The 22,264-nt window shown below is 39.2% G+C and overlaps 2 protein-coding genes across 17 annotated transcripts in view; both read right to left on the bottom strand.

The window, feature by feature from the left end:
- The window catches only part of LOC306897858 (uncharacterized protein), a 33,595-nt gene extending 29,106 nt beyond the window's left edge, over window positions 1-4,489 (bottom strand). For 7 of the 16 annotated variants that reach the window (XR_013787043.1, XR_013787044.1, XR_013787045.1 and 4 more), the window contains exons 1-3: window positions 4,391-4,489; window positions 3,778-4,073; window positions 3,219-3,316 (exon numbers count right to left, since the gene is read on the bottom strand). The gene's annotated coding sequence lies outside the window, so the exon portion shown is untranslated. Of the gene's footprint in view, window positions 1-3,218; window positions 3,317-3,777; window positions 4,220-4,390 lie in introns of those variants that run through there. The other 9 variants (XR_013787050.1, XR_013787051.1, XR_013787052.1 and 6 more) reach the window with 4 other exon arrangements.
- Window positions 4,490-6,586: 2,097 nt separating this feature from the next.
- Window positions 6,587-22,208, bottom strand: arhgef7b (Rho guanine nucleotide exchange factor (GEF) 7b). The gene is made up of 21 exons (XM_079463125.1): window positions 21,854-22,208; window positions 20,217-20,300; window positions 16,409-16,493; window positions 16,181-16,314; window positions 15,755-15,956; window positions 14,325-14,413; window positions 12,791-12,885; window positions 11,904-11,999; window positions 11,334-11,456; window positions 11,083-11,221; window positions 10,900-10,959; window positions 10,664-10,810; window positions 10,476-10,562; window positions 10,154-10,232; window positions 9,932-10,071; window positions 9,631-9,852; window positions 9,451-9,544; window positions 9,270-9,359; window positions 7,941-8,040; window positions 7,807-7,861; window positions 6,587-7,714 (listed from the first exon to the last, which is right to left on the bottom strand). The coding sequence occupies exons 1-21, from the start codon at window positions 22,016-22,018 to the stop codon at window positions 7,592-7,594; spliced, it is 2,409 nt and encodes an 802-aa protein (XP_079319251.1). The 5' UTR covers window positions 22,019-22,208; the 3' UTR covers window positions 6,587-7,591.
- Between the last annotated feature and the right edge of the window lie 56 nt (window positions 22,209-22,264).

Genomic DNA, 22,264 nt, shown 5'->3' with positions numbered 1-22,264 from the left:
TTTTATCGAAATAAATGACACGATGAGAAGACCATCATATCCATTTATAGCAAAGATGCTAATTGAATGTTAAAATAATGTTTGAGTGAACTTATGATTAGGTTTATTAATAGTCTACTTGACTTTGTTTTATTACACCTGTGTGGCCTAATTAATAAAGTCCATGGTAAAGTTAATTTTTACGTTATTTGTACACGTTTATTGTAGGCTAAAGAAATATTTGCCACGTTTGTTTACTATTACATATTTGACGTTTAATAAAATATCTTAATATGTTTAAAATAAAACACTGCTATGTAGCCGGGCGCTAGCTCCTATTGCTTGTGGGCGTGGCCGAGTACAGGTTTTAAAATTAGATAACAGTATATAATCTGTTTATTCTCAAAAAGTGGAAAAAAACAGTCAACAAAAACAAACACAAGTGTATAATTCGTGGCTTTAACGGTCACTCCAGCTGATTCTAATCAGACGGTTGATTCGCGTTGTATCATGGGAAATATGAGTGAGCGAACGAGTGTACATCGGATGTGCACTCAAAATCAGAATTCATGGGTAAAAAAGTAGTGAACAAATGAAGGGAATGAGTTGATACCTCACTACAAAATGGCGGACACACGATATAGTGCACTATGTAGGAGATCGAGGGCGAATTCAGACACAGCTGACTCTTGTCGCGGCGTAGACACGGTGTTGGGTTAGTTGCCAAGTTTGTTCGTTATTCGTATGATTTCTTTTCGTATGAAAAGCATTCGTTAGTTGCAATAGTTCGACGAGCTGAAACAAATATTTCACTTAAATTATTCCCTTAACTTATCCAAATAAAATCAACTTATTTTTTATTGATGTAAAAAATTGCTGATCATGGTTGATAAGTAGGCCTATTTGTACAGGTTGTTTATTTTATTGGCTATATGTGTCTAATTTAAATATTGAGCAAGACTTTAACTGCATAATTTTCGTACCAAACTTAATAACATGGATCAAACCATATAAACAATAACTACTTAGTCTTGGCGTTTAGCTATTTACATATTTGACAGAACGAAGGCGCCCTCTGCTGTTTTTATAATGAATTAAAGTAAGAAATAAATCTAAACCGAGCCTTGCTGCATTTATTATATTGGTAGATTTGAAATCTTCTTCAAATGTAGTTTGAAGAAAAAGCATTTTTATTTGACGTGCTCCTCATTTTCTCAATTAGAGTTCCTTGAGATTTGCTGTTCTCCTGATGAGATTATGGGAGAATGCATAATACTTTGAGGTTTGTTTTCCTATTAGTTATCTTTGTAATACAAAATAAAGCATCACAATTTTATAATTATTTTACTATTTACTTACTTTCACTACTCCGAAGTGATAACGCGCCACAATAAAATGAGATCTGCCATGTCCTAGAGGACACTGCCATCTACTGGTATTTGATTTAAATGCAGGAACCCTAACAGCCTAAGAGGGGTTTAATATGTAATCTGTATAATGTATTGAAATCAGACCATATAAAAATGCTTTCTTCTACACAAATATGAACACTTTTATAGTTAAATACTATATGTTACATGTATTTCTTATTCAGTAACATTTCCTGACATTAACTCCTTGCTGGCTAATACGAATAAACCCAACCTTTGGATTGAATCAATTTAGCAAGTATTAATATTTAACCAAACCACGGCCTTCAAAAAACGGTCGTAGGTTAATTTAAACCCAAACAGTTGGGTCTGTCCATATTTTTCCCTTTTTAAAGTGCTCAGCATTCAGTTGATTTATGCTTTTGCAAGACATTTGCATACAAAGTTGTACGTTCAAGATTTCCATTTAGTGTTTTCCTGAGATTTAGATTCATTGCCCTACCAGTTGAGTTATAGGAAAGCTTTCTGTCACTTTTGATTCAGAAATTATTAAAGAGGTAAATATTACATAATATATTAAAATACACAAATGAATCACAGTTGATTGATAAATCTGCTGATTTGTCTGTGCTGTTTCGGTCTTATGTTTCAAAGATGCCCAATAGATGATCTTGACCTGAATTTTGATGGTACATGTCCCCGCATGTTTAGGATACAGAATGAACTGTAAAGCCAAAATTAAAATGCTCAGTATTTCCTTTGTTTCCACTTATCCTAAATGCAACAGCAAAGCATATTTGATCCAACATGACATTTATGCAGTTTACTGAATACTATAACAGATTTAGTCAACTTTCTTAAGAGGCTCTTGTAATATGCCTAAAAGTTTGTGTATAAAAATGCCTGTGTGATGCTTACTAAACACGTATAATGAATATTCACTTTCACTTTCTCTCCCTCTCCCTCTCCCTCTCCCTCTCCCTCTCCCTCTCCCTCTCCCTCTCCCTCTCCCTCTCCCTCTCCCTCGCCCTCTCTCTCGCCCTCGCACTCTCTGTCGCCCTCTCCCTCGCCCTCTCCCTCGCCCTCTCCCTCGCCCTCTCCCTCTCCCTCTCTCTCGCCCTCTCCCTCGCCCTCTCCCTCGCCCTCTCCGTCTCCCTCTCCCTCGCCCTCTCTCCCTCTCCCTCGCCCTCTCTCCCTCTCCCTCGCCCTCTCTCCCTCTCCCTCGCCCTCTCTCCCTCTCTCCCTCGCCCTCTCTCCCTCTCCCTCGCCCTCTCTCCCTCGCCCTCTCTCCCTCTCCCTCGCCCTCTCTCCCTCTCCCTCGCCCTCTCTCCCTCGCCCTCGCCCTCTCCCCCTCGCCCTCTCCCTCGCCCTCTCCCTCGCCCTCTCTCTCGCCCTCTCCGTCGCCCTCGCCCTCTCCCTCGCCCTCTCCGTCTCCCTCTCCCTCGCCCTCGCCCTCGCCCTCTCCCTCCTTCTTCCAGTGGATTACCTCTCTAATACGCTTTACACTTTCATAACCAGCTTTTTTCCCTTTCGTCTTTCATTCTCCATGCCTCGCTCTGTTTCTGTTTTCCTCCGGCAACATACTTTCAACTAATCCCATTATAACAACTAAACAAACAGTCAGGCAACGCTTCAACAATTTTATGTTTTATGCCCGTCTCTGTTCACCTGCCGTGCTTCTCAGCATAGGTGGGCGTAGTTGCACTGATTCTTACTGAAGATGCGCTTACAATGAAAGCAAGATCACACATGCCAACCTTCAAAATACAGAGTAAGACAGTGTATACACATATTAAGGACAGTAATATGATGCAGGTCTATCTGTCATAAATAGTGTAAGATCAGGATTGTCTCCAATATGAATTTTACCTGAAATCAAAATGACCTCTGCTTTCCTGTAGCTCAGTGTTTAGAGCATGGTGCTAGCAACGCCATGGCCATGGGTTAAATGCCAGGGATTGCACATACTAGAATACAAATGTTTAGTATAATCAAATGTAAATTGCTTTGGATAATTGCATGTATTAGACAAACCTAAATATTTAGGTTATAGTCACTGCATTCCAATAGAGTCAGAATTATTCTTTAATTTATATACAAGATGCATTTTTTAAAAGATACTCATTCTTGTTCATAGATGTGAATGTGAATGTGAATGCATTAAACTGTAAATCAGAGTTGTGAAAGCTGTCAATCTTCTTTTAGGGAACACATACAGGTAACAGTGTCAGACAGGTAGACTAGCCGCCTTGACTTACTTAGCGTAACTTTAAAAAGTCCCCAAAACATCAAAGATAAACCAACACATTTTGAATAAAATCATCCTGCCAGAAACGGACAATTTTATCTTTACTACTGAACTGTCAAGACTATCATACTGTTGTCTGTTTGTCAAAGTCAGTTCACCTTGATTCAGTTCATAACTTACCATGTGATCTTTCCGTCAGTTCATGAAAGTACAACAGCGGTTGGCTCCTCCGGTTATCCTACACCTCAGATTTTGATGTGATTTGAAAGTCCTCTTTGGAAACATCATCCTATCCGTCCATGTGCAACTGTACACCCAAAAGTCCTCCTTTTTGTTTTCTTGTTTTAAACTCATCCTCACGGTGTCTGTCATTTGTCCTGATCCAGCGTTCAATCCCTCAGGTGAATTACATGAAGTCCATCTGATGCACTTCCAGCCTCTTGTACTTCTGGAGTAGTTATGAAGCTCAGGTTTATCTGCCAGAGAAAGAGAGACAGAAATGAAAAATCCACAGCAGTGACATGGAGTCACATCAGTTATTGCTATAGCAGTTGTTGAGACTGGTAAGCCAAACCCCTGTAGCCCTATTCACCGCTTTTCTTTTTCTCTGTCTATCTCTCTCGTTCGCTCTCTCTCTCTCTCCCATTCCTTTTCCTTCCCCTTCTCTGCGAGCATGAATATGTTATTATCCTCACAAAAGCCGTATGTATTGTTTATGAATTACCAGCCTTCCAGTCAACAAAGGCTATTTTCATAAGAAACCTCCATTTCATTTCAGCTTCAATTTGATTACCAGCGAAAGAATAGAAGCCCTTCGGCCAAATCCCCAGCGGCTTCTCTCTGTTCTCTCTGGTTTTATTCATGCCCATTGAAAGACCTTTATTGCTTTCCTTTCATACTGACAGGGGGAAAAGCTTTTAGAGTAAACCATTGACAAAAAAAATACTGCACAGCTATTTTGCACAATAACCAAATAAAAGAAAGCACCCGCTCAATCCTATGTGCCCTTGCTGCAACGTTTTATGTATTTTGTTATTTTCAAAGACGAGACGGTATTGCGAGAGCATGGCATGAATGGCAGTTTGGAGATAAGATGCATTACAGCCCACAGCACATGTCAAATATAAATGATCACTACTTATTGCAGAGTCTGAGGTATAGAAAACAGGCGGTTTTGAGTTTGAATGAGACGACAGCAACAGGTTTATGGACTATATGGCTTGTTAGTGGTATTTGTAAAAGGTCAATTTTTCATTCATTTTGACAGATATAGGTCTAATGGTTTCAGATGTTAAAAACCTGCCCAGAGTCTCGTTAGAACTTACAACAACACACTGAGTCCTTGAAAGAAGGAAAGAAAATCATTTAAAAAACGTATTATTAAAAGTAGCCAAAGCCACACATCACATTATCAAAAGGCAAAATATATTGAAAAAATAGATACATAAATATATATATTCATATAAATGACGAGAAATGGGTGAAAACGAATTCCTCTTCAACCACACAAATACCTCTAAGCACCTTTGCTGCATCATTCAATGTAAGATCCTCCATAGATTTATATAAGTTAAAATCAATCAAAACTCTGGATTTCAGAAAGGCTGAAAACAACACACCGAGTCATTGAAGAAGAAAGAAAATAAAGAACATTTCTACCTTTCTCTTTTTTCTAAAATTCAAGTTAAATGAAATTATCCCACAACATTGGTTTAATGATGCTGAATGTGAAATTGTGTGGCTTGAGGATCTTTTCAAAGCCGAACAACTTTAACTTTAGACTTTTAGTGACTTCATAGTATCATCCACCCAAAACATCTCAAACTTGTTGTATACCATACTCACCATCAACCTCTGTGTAGGTGTTAATGTACACGACCCACAGCAGTATGCAGTAAATCAGACGTTTGTACCAGACGCCAAAGACAGACAGCCTCACAAAGGTGATATTCATTTACCTGCCCGTCATACAAAAAACCCAGCAGTTATCTCAGCGATTGATCTGGCCGCTAACAGATGAATTAGATGCTCTATTATGTGTTTCACGAGTCTTTGTATTTATGTAGAATATTCAGCGCTAGACAAAGGTGACTGATCCATTATTCATCCCTGGGCTAAAGCTGGTCTGGCAGTCTGAAAGGAGCCTGACATTTGAGCTTTTTACTCAACATCTGCAAAATTATATCCTTTCCATTGCGAGTCGATGAGAGGCAGTCCGCGGCCATAAAAGGATAGAAAATAGGCCCGTCAGTTTCGTAAAGGCTACAAGTCTAGTGTGACAGGGCTGTTGTCTTTCGTGTAGAAATGAAAACATTGTGTGGAAGTCAAAAGGGGCAACAATTTTTAACGTTCTTCAAAATATCTTCTTTTGTGCTCTGCAGGAGAAAGAAAAACAGGAATGGTATGAGGGTGAGTTAATTTTTTCATCGGTGCAAAGATTTATCATTTCTGAAGCGAGACACAATAAGACCATTCATACCTGTGCAACGGTCTGCGTACAGTATAGATGGGAATTGGATGCGGTTACCACAATGAAAACTTTTGTGACAGCACCGAGCCGTTCAATTAAGTGACAGCTAACATTTTCTGCCTCTCTTTATCGAGCTCTCCAGTACCTTGGGCTTTGTCCTTATGTTAATATGTCCTAAACATCAGTCTTTCTGGAAATGTCAAAGTCGCCACAAAAGAACAAGCTGCCTCCTCCTGCAGGAGCCCGAGCCGGTGATTAAATCTCCCACAATGCACTGCTGTCCCTGAGGATAGGGAGTCTTTGGAATGGGTGCGAGTCATTGTTTGTCATAATAGGGTGGTGGAGGTGGAAGTGTTGGTAAAGCAGTTATACATTATTATCCTAGTTTTAATATAAAAAGTGCAGGGAGGGGATTGGTTACTAGAAAAAACTGACTACCTGGTGACTCATGAATCTCAATGACAGTTCCGGCAAATTCCATTAAAAATGAGCCAAACAAGAACGAGACAAACACTAACGCCATTTGAAGAGTAAGTAAGAACTTGTATTTATTTATTTCCATCAGCAGGTAATAGAGAGTAAGATAGAAAGAGTGCTTTGGAGAGAGTAATTGAGGTTGTCAAGAAGAGAATTATACAATATACAGTAATTCTGCAGTAGACATATTTAAATACATAAATTAGAGGACACATAAAATTCATATAATCTGACGGATTCTGGCCATAGATTCAGTGTTAATTTAAAATCAGTCTTGCATACAAAGGTTCGGTGAAATGCTGACAGAGCTAGAAATGCTGACAAAATTCTGGAAATCTCTTTTTCCAAAAGGCACATTTCTGAGCATTAAATAATACAATAAAAAAAGATTATTTCTGTACAAAACACAGATCTGTGGATCGACAATCTACATTAGTGTAAAGGATCATCATAAAAGTAAAAAAGATAAAAGCTGCAAGGTGCAATACAGCAACCGAAACAGGTTATTCTAAAAGCAACCTTGAAATGTGACAAAAAATTAATCTATAAAATAAGACTAGTTTTCTCAGAATTGTCTCCAGTATTGCATTGCGAGGTTTTTCCATTGGAAAATCATAATGAATGTCATCACTTATTTAATCTATTGGCTAAAGATTCCTAAAGTCAGCAGTAATGCAGGCCTGGTAACATTGGAAAGTTCAGTATATGTGGATCATCCCTGAGACTACCAGTTTCAGACTGGGAACAAATGCGCTTTGTCTTTGTGATCGTGAACTAAGTGGTCAAACTGCAAGTCATTTGGAGACTAGAAGTATGTTCTGGGGTGGATGATGCCCAGATTCAAGTTTCTTTTTCATCAGCACATTTGAAATCAGGTCCGACAAGATGCTTGGCACTGACAAACAACCGGTTTGGGATTAAAACAAGGCTTAATACTGTGACTGAGGGGAAGTAACGTTTTTTTGGTTAGGACGTAAGACTGATTCAACACTCAGATAAGACACAATTATCAGATGCGGATTCCATATAAAACATCACATGACTGCCTCACAAATTAGTCTCATCCCACGAGGGGTCGTTCATACTCTTCAATACTTTCCTGACAATCTTCTCCAGCTCTTTCCGCGCCTTTTGCTCTTCTTCAAGATTTCGCCTCATTCTTTTGTTGTCCTGGAGACGAAAAAGAGCATCCGGGTCACGGCACAAGATTTGAACATTCGGCCACGTGCACAGACAAAACTCCTTGTTGCTTGTCTACTCACCTGCTTGAGTTCTTGAACCTCATCCCTTAAAGCATAAACTGTATCCACCAGGCTCCTTCAAAGAACGTGAAAGTTAAATTAGCACGAATCAAGGAACAAGTACCGCAAAATGCTTTTAGATGCATGTTGTTCACCTTTCCTCAATTACGGTTTGACCGTTGCTCTTTGTCTCTTCCACAATTATTTTCTCCTCCTCAGGAAAAAGCATGTGTGGCCCTGACTCCTTCCTTGATCCTGCAAGGGGTTTAACAATGAAAGATAAACAGACAGATCATGTAAATCAAACGTTTTCTATGCTTTATGATGGAACTATAGTTTTGAGAGAAATAGCTCATTGGTCTTCACAGGCTCCATCTTCTCTCTTGCTCATCCATGACATACAACTTCTGAATCGCATGGACAAATTTACGGAGACACACAAATAAGTAATATGACATAATGCTCTTGTTACATTATCATTTAACTTAAGCTTGTGCTGAAAAAAGAAAATCCAGAAACATCCACGGCTAACCAAGCGAGAACAAGAAATTATAAAAACCTCCTGCAAACAGCTCTTCACATTCAATGTAGAGAAAATAAAATGATGTACTGTGACGTTTATTCGAGCAGCGGCTCTTACGAGATATAGAACCCATTCTGTTAGTGTGAGTTATCCAAACACTGTCATAGTCCGAGTCTTCTGATTGGTCAGAGGAGGGAAATCCGCTGCCACGGCAACCCACAGCATCCATACACGATTGGTTAACATCAGCCAGTACATGATTATGCATCAAATCAGTGCCCTGCCATGCTAACAAGGGATGGGGGAGCAAACCAATCAAATGGAAGGGGAGGGGATTGGGGTACCGGTCCGAACCAAGATTCAAATGAGAAGGAGCCCAATGAACCCATTAAATGCGGCAACAGAGGGAATAAAAAATAATGGGGTCAACATAAAGGCAGAGAGAAATACGGATGAAAAGAAAGAAAGGGAATGAAGGTAGGGAAAGAGAAAAAAAAGATGCATGTTAAAAACGCTGAAGATATTCAGAGTTAGATAACACACACTTAGACATGACAGTTCAGAAAAGTACAACTAAGACAAAAGAAATATTTTAATGGAAGAATGTTTGCCAAAGACAGATGACTTTGACAACGAAAGCTGTATTGGTGAGACTTTCTAGGCTAAATAAATGTTTTTGTTACATTTTAAATTGCATAGCTTTCCTCGTTGGACTTAAGAGTGGGGTCCCACCAAGAGTCTGTGTTGGGCCCGATTAATATTTGTGAAGATATGTTTTTTTCAGTTCAATTAAACTATGCGTATTTTCATCAACGTTTCAATGTGGATGAGCCATTTTTGGAAAAATGCTTGAAAACGCTAGTGTGGATAAAGAACGAAAAGCAGACAGAAATTTTACGCAACACAACTACACAGCAGCAGGTTACTCCTAGATGGATGAGTATGACTACATTGTGCTTACTTGAGTTTAGCGTCTGGCGTGTTTTAGCACTCGTGCAGTACGCTTCAATCACTTTAAGGATCAGAGCGTCTTCCTCCAGAGCTGCAGTGCCTGATGGGAGAAATAATGACACCGTGTTAAGCAATTGAACCATTCAACATTTTATTTCACCAAGAGTTTATGATGTGACAGCCTGACATACTTTTTCTCACAGCAAATTCTTCGTCAGATGGCTTTCTCTCAGGTTTCCTTTTGGGCAGAAGCTTTTTCATACTTTTAGGACTTTTACTGAGATCCTGAAAAACATATGCAAATTAACAAACACCCGTTTTAAGAAGAATGTTAAGAAAGAGTACATTGTTTTATCCAAAGAACGCGATACCTCTTTGTAGCACAAAGCAGCTGAGGGTTTCAGGGGTGGTGCGGGTCTGAGACAGCTCAGACTCCAGGGCTTCTGGGTTTTGGGGGGTTCCAATGGCCCCCACATCATGGGGCTGTGAGGAGACCCGTATGAAGACAGGTGAGGAAGAGTGTGGTAGACCGGAGATCCGCTTACACCTCGATTCTCGGAGTGTCTGGACGGGGTGATGGGGTGGGACGGCAGCTAAAGACGGAGGAGGTCAAATGAGTAACAGACTTTGAATTATACATATACACTATAATCGTACATCATGATTTCTCACCGTATGGCACGGCACGCTTTGGGGTTTGATACTGCTGTTTCTGGCCGAGGTGCGTTTGGTCTGGCGGTGTAGATGATCCAGCCAGTCCTGCAGATCTTGCTGGTTGTTACAGATCACATGGATGCGCTCAATCAAATGTCCTGCATGGAAACGTAGATTTGGTTAAAGCATATGTACTAATATTTAAAATTCACATTTGATAAAGTAGAGCGAGAAACTTACCGGATACATCAAAAGCATGTTTTGTGGCGTCACTGTCCTCTATCTTATAAACAGTCATTCCTGCTAGTGGAAGCTTCCCCTGTGTAGTCAATGAGCCATTGAGTTTCAAGTATTTTATCACAAGTTACAAATGCATGACCAATCATACAGAGCCACACTATTTTGACTCAATAAATTAGAGTAATATAGGGGTGTAGCAATAAAATCAAGAATTAAGCTCAACCCTAAGATAATTTTTTAAAAGCACAAAAAGACTAAATATATTGTGATACATTTTTTAACAATGATGTAGTTGTTCTACGACAGTAAAAGAGTGATGTACCTGGTAGATAAAACCACTCATTCGAGGGCTGGCGGACAACATTAGAAGTATATGAGGAAAAAGCAGGAGGTATCGCTCATTCTTCTCCTGAGGAGACAAAAACACACGCATGAACATTTCATGAACAAGAAACCTACAAGAGCGCTTTCAGCTTTGAGCTCTGCTTTAAAAGAAATCAGGTCACTCACCTCAGCGCCGTGGTTCTGGATGAACACCTGAGACATGTAGAGAACAGAGCCCAGGGTCCTGATGTTCTCCCCCTCCCATCCACGGATGCTTTCTGTCAGAATCTGCAGCTCAAGTTCCTTCCTCTTCCTCACTTCCTGACACTGTGACTAAATCCATGAGAACAAACACATCCTCGTTTCACACCTCAGTGACAAACCAATCACATTTAGGCTTTAAACATGTGATCAACACTCACCGAGAGGTTTTTAAACACAGCCATGCTCTTCTGAATGTCTGGATAATCTGGGTGGAGCTCCTGTGGAGAATTAAAAATGGTCTTCTAAACCCTACATAGTGCTCTATTTGAGGGGACATCCGAAGTGAGCAAAACCACAGTGGATATTATCGAGAACATTCCTTCACAGACACACAACAGTACCTCCATGTGTCGCTCCATCTCCTTAAGCAGCGTAGGGTATTTCTCCAGCCGTAGGAAAGGTTTGCTCAGGCCTGTTGTAAGTGTGAGAATTCCAGGACTGCTGGCACCTTTACTTTCCATAAACTCTCCCAATTCCTCACTGCACAAACACACACACAGGATCATATATCTGCAGTTCATTTGCAAGAGCGCTTACATGTTTTTTTCATGTTTGTACATCAGAAGCAGGATTGTGTTGTGATGTTACGCACCTGTGCTGGGTGAGAACATTAACAGCTGATGGATGGTTGGAGCAGTAGGTGACATACAGGCTCCTGAGCTGAGGAACGAGAGACAGGTAGAAGCCTCCAATCCTCTGCTGGCTCTCTGGAACTCTGCACATAAATCCTTTAAGTAACTAAAAAAGGTGAAAACCTCAACTTGCTTCACCAAGCATAAATGAAATATGTAAAAGCCAGAACAGGATTTGGAAATTTGAGCAGAATTACTGCTAGCTGGCACTAGATGTCGCTGTTGACTGAATGAGAGTGAATAAGAAAACGTGTTCAACCGTCTTATGCAGCGGTCACACTAGACTTAGAGCATGCAAAATCCATTTGGACGGTGCTGCAGAAATGGGCCGGAGAGGTCATGTAGTGCCATTTTTGATCTTCTATTGGTCTCTGACCTGAATTTGCATGACGTGAATGCCTGAGTTCACCAAATTTGAATTGCGAAATGCAAAATATCTTCAGACAGGCTTGCATTTCCGGTCTGTCGCATTCGCATGCATATTAATAAAAGTAGATGGAGCAAACGGGCAAGTGTGACCGGGACCTTACTTGATGCTCTCCTCCAATGAATGCACCAGTGTTTGCTGGAAAGTGCTGATTTCTTCTAGATTGCCCATGATGTGACTTATATCTGACAAACTGAGCCTAGAGAGACAGAGAGTGTGTGTGTGTGAGAGAGAGAGAGAGAGAGAGGGGAGAGTACAAATCTATTAATATCTTTAGTGTAGTGATTCTCAAACATTTATGGTCAAGTTCCATCTTTGATAAAATTCCACGAACTCACCGGCATAGAAAATCCCATGCATCATTATGAACGTCATGATTTCTGCCAATCTCATATTATTCTTAAGTGCCTTTACAGTAGTATTGCATACTTCTGATCAAACTAAATACTCTTCGAAGATACGATGTATAAAACAGACATATGACTCAGTTTGACTTATCACGTGCGGTTCATGTCCGGCATCATTTAGCGCAGAGACCGCGTCATTTATCAGTTTCAAACGATCTCCAAATCCAGCGTTATATCCGTTTATATAACATTCATCACCGAAATATAGTGAACATACAGACACAGCTAAACTTGTGTCAGCTGCGAGAAGCGGCATTGATGGTCGTGCTCTTTTTAATGCTGGCAGGTTGACGCGTGGGCATGATCTTTTTGCCCCGGTGGATGACGCGTGGGCGTACTTTTCCGGGAGAATTGTCCAATAAGGGACTAATAACCCAACTTACGAAACGGGAATCCATTTTTGAAAAAACGTTCCAAAACCTGTACGAACCCTGGCAGTGTGAATCGAGCGTTTCACTTATTTTTTTGACAAGTTGACCATGTAAAGCTTGAGAAACCCACACTTTAAACAGTGTAAAGAAAACAGAATTCATTAAATAGCTTGTTACCCCACCTTTAATCTTGAATTTGTGTATTTTTGTACCTGTCTGTGGGCTGTAAGACTCTCAGATACGTCGACAGGAGAGTCTGGACTTCCTTACAGTATTCCGTCTCCGACTGGATGATATTCTGAACAACCTGTGCATTTGACAAGCAATAAAAGACACAAAGAAAACCTTAAAGAAACTACAAAAAAAAGAAAGTGTGCTCTAAACCAATAAATACTTGCTACATTTGATGATCTACAGTCAGAACATCTAGTCAAAATAAAAAAGGTGAATTAGGTAACTCATGGGTATCATTATGACCATGTTCTTTACAAACACTGGGGCCGAGACGCAAATTATAGCTTCCAGAAAACAATGCTCTGCATTTAATAATCATAAAACCACAGATAAGACTACTTTTATGGCTAACAGATCAGATACACACAGACCTTATTTCTGCAGTCAGAGGAGAATGACAGAACAAGAAGGCCAGCCATTTCTTGTCATATCATCTGATTTCGGTTTAATCTGAGTTGACTTGAATTCTAACGGTTAAGCTTGGTATCGCAGTCTAAATTCTAAATATTGGAGAGACAAGTTTTGCAAAGTAACGATTCTTCGCTGTTTCTTCTGTTGTTAAGATAAAACCGTCTATAGCTTCACTTCATCTAAAACAAAAAGACTTATTACATTTAATATAAATGACACATTTTAGCAGTTTTATCTGCTTTTCGGAGTTAGTCTGTAAACTGATGGGCGGAGTCACGAGGACACAAATGGTGACACCGTGGTCATCTGCCAACGACGGGCTGACAGCTGCACACATTTTCTCCCTAGACTGAACTCTGTCTGACCCTGCCGTATCGTCAACCCTGAAACACACACGCTCAGCCTCTTCGGACAGTCGATTTTACACCTTTAGAGACGTAAGATCAGCGGTCTACGCATTCTTATAAAACAACAGTCTGGCGTGTAACTGACATGGACACGCAGACAGCGCGGGGCCTCAGGCACAGCTGTCCCAGAAGTCAATCAGATGGAAAGGGCAACCTACATTACAGTGTGATCACGAGACAAACTAAAACACACCATTGAGTCCTGAGAACCAAAAACAGATTTATAACATAATATCATTGAATACGGATTCATGGATTGGGTGTGTTTTCTTACAAGTGCAATATCTATGTGAAACAAATGTCCCAGAAGCACCTCTTCCACCCACAAAAGTCAAGGTTTCTGTTCATTGAAATTAAGACTGACCTGAAACTTATTGGAAAAACTTAACTAAATGAAATATTCAAATGTTGCCTCAAAAATACACTGAAATAGGTTTAAAGAACAAAAACTGTAATAATAAACAAAAACTAAAATAAAACAAAACAAAAAAGAAGTCTACAAATACAAATAAATTATAGAAATGACAAAAGCAAAGCAAAAAATCTCAAAATAAAAGCTATTAATTTAAAACATCGATTAAACTAATAAAACAAAAAACTTAAACTATAATAACTATGCAACTTCCATTCAATAATAAGTTATTATTATTATTATAACTCACACCACAGTGGGTCAATGCAGATCGTCTCTTACCACATTATAGTATGTTTTGCAGAAGCTGGTGGTCTCAAACCCCTTGGGAGAACTTTTCAGGGATCCAGATTTTGGAGACACAGTTTTGTCTATTTAAAAAAGAAATCAGGACAAAAGAAAAGGAGGTCACTCCACAGCAACATCTGGAATCGTTTTGTTTCTGTTCGATGGAATATTAAAGCACATCTCTCCTGCAGTGAGCAGTCGGGGGAGAAATATTTGATTTAGATACCTAGAGGGGGATCTGGGTTTATAGGAAAACATGACACATCCTTTCATGCTTCAGTTGAGGAAACATTTGAAAGAAAGATCTTGGACATTTATGTTGTTGTTAAAGGGATAGTTCAACCAAAAATGTTCATTCGTTCATCATTGAATCACCCCGTGTCATTCCAAACCTGCACGACTTTTTTCTTCTGCAGAACACAAAAGAAGATATTTTGAAGAATGTTGGTAACAAAACAACATTGGACCCCATTGACTTCCATTGTATGGACAGAAAAGACATTGCTCAAAATATCTCTACATGAGGGCATAACATCAATATACTGTTACCAACACTACCCCAGATAATATACCTATCGTACACTGTTATTATGACCACTGTAGCTTCACAAAGTGCTCACTTAAGAGTTCATATTCAGAGGAAACGGGAAGAGGTGTCTTCTGGCCGCTGCACTTCCTGTCTTTGTGTAAAGATGCCATTTCCTTCCTTTGCCTGGATGTGCAGGCAGTGATGTCATTCTAGCGTTTCCATTCAAGCTGGGACGAAGGCGTATTAAGGCCCTACACATATGCTATGTATGTTTGGAATGGCGAACAAGAAGGGTCAGGAGGTTTCGTTTGGTTTGTCTAATGTGCATTCGTTGAGATAAGGCTTTTATGAACTGTGTTCATTTGTTTCTTTTAACATTTCTTTCTTTTAACCAATGAATTATATGATGTTCCAAAATGCACTGCTATTTTTCATAACGTACTGTTTTGTTGGTAAATCTGTGATGGTCGTATAATCTTCATGGATTGGGTTCTTTCCAAAAGCAGCAATTCACTTCTCTTCAGGCACAGTTTCTATAAGCCTGTAAGTCCTTATTTAATCAGGCTTTTAATGGGCCCGAGAGTCCAGCCATCGCAGATTTTACACATAAAAAGCCCCCCTAAAATCACCCAAATACTTTTAAGTGTGCAAAGATGTTTAGCTTAAAATGCAAGCACAGATTTCTCTAATCTATCTTGTAAATGGATGGAGTCACAAATTCTTTCACCGACTTCTCCGTCAGCGTTTTAAACATCTTTGAGTTACAACGAACACATCTCGCTCATTTTGCTTGTCCGGTCTTGCAGGAGTCTTAACGACTTTGCTCTCTTTTATGTCTCTTGTTAGGATCGAAGTATTTTGCAACAATGACTTTTGAAGATTTGAAAGCACTAACCGGAGCCTTTGATCTCTTTGACATAGTTGCTAGGAAACCAGCCAGTTTTGCCATTGAGAGAGCCCTCCCACCAGCCGCCATCCTCCTGCCGTATCACCTGGATGACGTCACCCTTACTGAAGGACAACTCATCCTCATTGGTCTGCTGGAAGTTGAACCGAGCTTTCACAGGCACCTGAGGGCCGCTGTTGTCAGACATGTCCTAGAGAGAGAGAGAGAGAGAGAGAGTGAGAGAGAGAGACATTTTTAATTAATTTCATATCACCACCACTTTGACAAAAAAGTATAAAATATATTTCCAGTCATGTCTATAGACAAGGGTGGTCCGCCTCTTGGTGGCAGCCATGTTTTGATCACATGAACTTCATTTATACACTTTAATAAATTAAATCAACCGTAAGATTCTTGCTGTTGTGTGATGCTCACCAGACTGCGGTACTGGTTGTACTGGCGTCTGGAGGATCTGCTGTGGGTGGACGGAGCGTTCAGCGAGTCGAAAGACTTGATCCGTAGAGAAGACGAGTGACGTGAGGACACAGGATTGATGAGGCCGCTGCAATCTACAACAACACGACACTGTTCAGCAAAATACACACACAACCTATAACTATCGTCAGAGAACACATACAGATCTAGCGTCTCGACAGATTTCACCTGATGTTGCTTTGTTTAGTGCCACTAAACAGTTCAAGACATTGGTGAAGTTGTCCCCCTGCAGCAGGTCGCTGGCTTCAAATACCTGCACAGAGAAATATACCACAATTACACAAGCGTAAGAAAACAGAGAGATGATATCACAACAGCACCGGCAAATCTATAAGGTAACCTAAAGTCAGAATGAAACCACAGATTTAATATTAGCCATCTCTTGGCCAGATAAATGCTGTATAACATTCAGCAAGATCATAATGACTAGATTCACAAATCCCTGAGTTGTCTCACAGGTGCATGATAATGTCAACACAAACAATGTCCAGGATTTTGAATGAATCAATGAGAAGGTTAAATAGAGATGCATAAGATAATACATTTAATCAATAGTCTGCTCATCGTTGGACTCGCAGGTCGTGCAATAATAGATCTTATTCATTTGCCAATGTTTTATGAGTAACTTGGATGCAGTTTGTCCCATAAAAATATATTGATGATGTTAAACCTGACACACAGATAAAAGTCGCTTTGGATAAATGCATCTGTTAAATGACTCAATGTAAACATAAATGTAACCATGTTACACCAAGTATGGTAGGTAAAGATTTTTTTAATGAAATATCATGCAAACATTTTACCTTAGGCATTACATCGTTTTTATAAAGTAAACATTACACAAACACTCCTTGGTGGTGTTTTTACCACTGTCAAACGATTAATGTCATCCGGAATAAAAGTTTGTGTTATTTATATTTACCAATAATTGAAATTATACATAAACATTTATTAAGTTCGATATTTTTCTCAAATATATGCATGTGTGTGTTTATAAATACAAAATTAATATGCAGAGTACACAGATTGGGTAGACACAAATTTATTCTGGATGACATTTATCACGATTAATCATTTGACAGCCCTAGTTTTTATGTTATCCTCCATAATATGACTGCATGAATATGGATATGTAATTCTGCTGAGCTATTATAAAACATGTATGTGTATATTTCTGGCCCTCAGGCTACCTGATGTACTTTGGACCATCTGGACGCTTAAGGCCGGCCCTGTGACGTCTTCCAAAACAAAACTAGCTGGACAAAAATCAGCTTGATATGAAATACAAATTGACTTTAGCTTCTATGTTAATGTGCACAGTATAGGATCAGCATATTTGCATTTCAGCATTTACTACAATTTAAGACGACAATTTACAATTTAAGAATTTACAACTTCATGCCATTGGTTAAGCCAGTGGTTCTTTAATTGGGGGCCTCGAGATGGATCCAGGGGGACCACAGATTTTGTGGCATTATATGAAACATAGAAATGTATGGTACATTTTATGCAATCAAACACCAGAAAAAAAGTAATGATGTTCCAGAATTTGTTTTTGTTTTAATCAAATTTTGAGGTGTAAGTATTTAAGGGGGGCCGCAAAGCGATGCACTCCACACAAAGGGGTCCATACAATGAAACCGTTTGAAAACCACTGAGTTAAGCAAATGTAGGTGTGTCATACCGATCAGATTGATCAAACAAACAAAGCAATTCTTTAAAAAAATTAAAGAAAATATAGAAAATGTGTTTTTAAGTGAAACAGTAAAAATCGATAAATAGTAAGACAAGACTTTAACAATCAGAAGTGGACTGGATTACAACATTCTGTGCAATACCTCAAAAAATAGCTGGGGAGGGGTTTATACAAATGAGCGATTGGCAACATCAAAATGCAATTGTTTTACAACTTTAACTTCAAGATTACAAAGAGAAACATTTCTACCAGCACATGAAACGCACACCTTTTCTTATCACCGCTCCACAAACAAGTCTACATTACATCATCTTCCATCACTGCAGTGAGACTACTTTCCTCAGCTCGCTCTCTCTCCCTCAAGTCACCCAACCCTTCCTCCTGCAGAAGTATTTAGTGTGAAGTGCCTCTCTCCATTCTGCCCTGTGCCAAACCCAAAAGCGCCATAAATGAGCTGCCTGCTTTCTGCCCATTCAAACACACAACTCCATTCACCACAATAGAGGGCTTGTCTCAACCTCTCACAGCTGGCTGGAAGAACCCAAGACACAGCCACTCCTGAAACACAGCACTACACACGCAGAGACGTAACCGTTTCATACGACGACGCGCATAGAATGCAACGTACCCACACACCCGCCTCGATCCGCCCGCCAAACATTAACAACACACACAAATGTGTTTGCGAGGAAAATAACACTGACAAGCAATGACACATAAATGGTAAACTACAGGTTTGAGAGAGGTTTGAACTTTCACTTACTAAAATGAACCACACATTTACTACGGTCTCACCACAATAACCATAGTTGTTTAACCTTGGTAGTTGTAGTAAAATGACAGAAATAGGAAAAGGAAAACAATCTGCCAAAAAACACAGCATGCTTAACAGATCTAAACTATTCATTACACAACCCGAGCAGTAATTTATGAATCATGTGACAATTCAGCAGCACACAACATAATGAATAATTATGCGTACGGCGACCTGTACTATTGCATGCTTTTTCAAGAAACAGCATGCATTCTCCTGTATGGAGAGAGTATGCCGTATCTCTTATGAAAATGAACCATGTCTTTATCGTAGCATAATAAATGTAAACTATATAAAACTGTATAGTTATAGTTACTATAGTTCTTTGCTGGACTACCATTTTTATGCATCGGCCTACCAAGTTTTGGTAGTCAAGGTTAAATTATGGTTTTTGTACAGAGACAGTTGAAAATGTGAGGTTACTATGGCTTTACTACAAGGGTCAATAGTTGTTTCACAAAGTGGCATAAACATCAACCATTTCGAGTTAAACGAAATGGCCAGAGCTGGTCCAAATCCAACTGTTTTTATTCCCAGCCAAATACTGAAAAAATGTGTGTGGGTGAGGATGGATCCGATTCAATCTCAAAACAGAACCCCCATGTTGAGTTCACAGACTGTCATGTTTACAAACATGTAAAAAAAAAATAGTAATTTAACGGTGTTTGTCACACCACACTGCAATTTGCAGCCAAGAGCGTAACTTGATGAACACGTTTGGATGCCTCGGTAAAAACTGCTCCTGTTAACAAACGGGCAAACAGGGTTATGTTTGTTATGAAACGTCAAACAGAGATTAGCAATATACATAAGGAAAACATAGCGGTGCTTGAAAGGATAAAACTGTCTAAATCAATGTCAAAATCACTACATTGTCAGGAGCCACCGTGCAGAAAATAAGTCTATAAGAAAAGAAAATTAATACAGAAATGATATAAATACGGATAAATGAGTGATGCAGATATAAGGGCTATATATAAATATAAATAAAACTATATATATATATAATAAACTAAACCAATACATAAGAAAATAAAGCCTGCTGCTATAATGGTGAACTAAAGTAAACAGCGAACAAATAAATAACTATTTTCCTGTAATTTATGCTCCACTCTGTAAATACATATGCATATTTTATTTAAACAACTGGATAAACTGCACAAATCTGTACATAAATCCTGCGTTTCAAATTTTAAACAACATTATTATTTGTAGTAATATTACCTCTGCTAAACAAACACAACAAATTCCTTGTATTTGCACACAGTTTGCCAATAAAGCGAATTCTGATTCTCAACACCAAAACACACGGGAGTTGAATCCCATATCCAACTGGGACTCAATCTGGCAACCCAAAACCATCTAAATCACACAAACACGTCACTAAATCAGTAAAGAAATATAAAATAGCATTCACGTGTAATGCACGACCGAAATCATGAGCTCAAAAAGCATGCACCACTCACCTCTACGCGATATAATGCACAGCCTTTCACAAATTCTCTGATATTGCTCAAACACTCGCTCTCCTTCCTCGGCTCCTGGCAGATCTGCAAATAAAACGAAGAAATAAATCCTCTGCCGACCCGTAATGAACCTTTAGGGATTAAACGAAATAGAACGCGAATAAAACACGTTTGTTTATGTCAGATATCATCGCCCCGTTCCTGAAAAAGCCACTTTCTTCATGGGGAAGCTGGCGGAGGAATGGCGGAAGTGACGCGAGTGAATAGGTGCGTTCGACTTGAATGATATCAAAGTATCGCGAGAGGTATTCGAAAGCTGTACTTTGTACTTTTGCTCGCGATACTTGATGTCATAAAATGATGAATATGCGCTGCGCCGCATGAAGTCGGGAACACACTTAATGGCTTGCGGGTTGAGGCATGCTGGCGCAGGCAAACATTACCTGACCTGTCAGAGCAAAGTCTAATGACTTAAATATGCAGTATAACCAAACCAAATGTACGCTTCCTTTTACGATCGCGTAAAAACGACGGAATTTGACATTGGATTGCAATTTTCCTGTCAATTGAGTTTTTAATCAAGTTATGACTGCGACCACAACAATGGGGCATCGTTACAGACGATTTTAGAGTCACAAAACATATTGTTTTAGCGTCATTGTTTATTCGATATTCATTCAATATACTTTTTTACTCTATTAGATTATAGTGTATATTAAAGCTATTAAGCAAATAGATAAAATAATTGAAAATACCTTCCTCAAATTCGCAATGGTAAGGTTAAAATAATCATTTATAACTTAAGATTTTATTTAAAGTGGAAAAAACAACTAACCTCGATCGCTACCCTAAATTATTTTTCTGGACTCACTGTACGTCATAAATGCGAACATCCATACATATACATAATTACACACAATAAGCAGGATTCGATTTATATATTAGACTTAATTATTTTATTAGCCTAATTATTTTGCTGCACATACGATTTCTAATAAAACCACACTGTAGTGTACCTCATTATAAAAACCATTAAGAGGCTTTAATATTTAATCAAGCTGAGAAAGAATCCAGCTTATTGTGTTTATGCTAAAAATAATATTAAATGTTCAATAAATGTAATCGTAATACAAATGTTAATACATCATCCACCATAAACATACAACACGTTTACTCTATTAAATACTCAGATACAAATGTATAATAGAATGTAATGTAAGTTTCTTTGGATAAAAGCGTCATCCAAATGCATAAATGTCTATTTGGATAAAAGCATCATCCAAATGCATAATGTAAATTAAATCATGGTTCATTTTCCTAACAGCGACCCCAGTTCGTAAACGACACTGTTCCTTTAAAAATGTCCTCTTATCCGTTATCAGTCAATGGCGGTCGACACGAAAACACTCAAAAATCCGTTGTTTGTTATACACGTGCATGCACACACATTTAACGTCGTGCATTTCATAGTAGTAAATGCGAATTAACCACGTTTGTACCATCATTGATTCACACAATTGCGCGAACCAGCAGCCAGACGATTTGACCCACAAACACACCGCGCTCGTGCGTGCGTGCGTGCTTTACGAGTGCGTCGCGCAAACACGAAACTACACAGACGTAAAGACAAGTCTTACCATATAAGCCGAACCGGGTCGCAGTCGCTCCAACAGTTTACACAAAACCACTCCATCCCTCAGAGAAGATTGTAAAAAACCCTCGGGATCCGACAGTGTCTTTTTAGGGGATTCCAGGACACCCAGCGTTATTAACCATGTGATGGTTTGCTCAGCCGAATTCATGATTCATAACACTGAAAACAGAAGATCCATAAGAAGAGAAAGTTATAAGGCGCCTGTCCACACACGAGATGACAGAGATGGAGTGTAATCCACAGGATATGTGAAACTGGGGATATGATCCCTCCTTTCCCAGGATGCCGATTTGCATGGGTATCTTGCAGGTCCGGTTTCCTTCTCCGCTTCTTTTCACGGGGCAGGGTTTGTCTATAGTGCGCTTTTAACCAAAACAAACACCCTATAATGATT

Source organism: Barbatula barbatula (genome assembly GCF_947034865.1).
Source record: "Barbatula barbatula genome assembly, chromosome: 8".
Lineage (NCBI taxonomy): Eukaryota > Metazoa > Chordata > Actinopteri > Cypriniformes > Nemacheilidae > Barbatula > Barbatula barbatula.
Note: the sequence above shows the minus strand (reverse complement) of the source record. Positions and strands in the feature narration are given on the sequence as shown.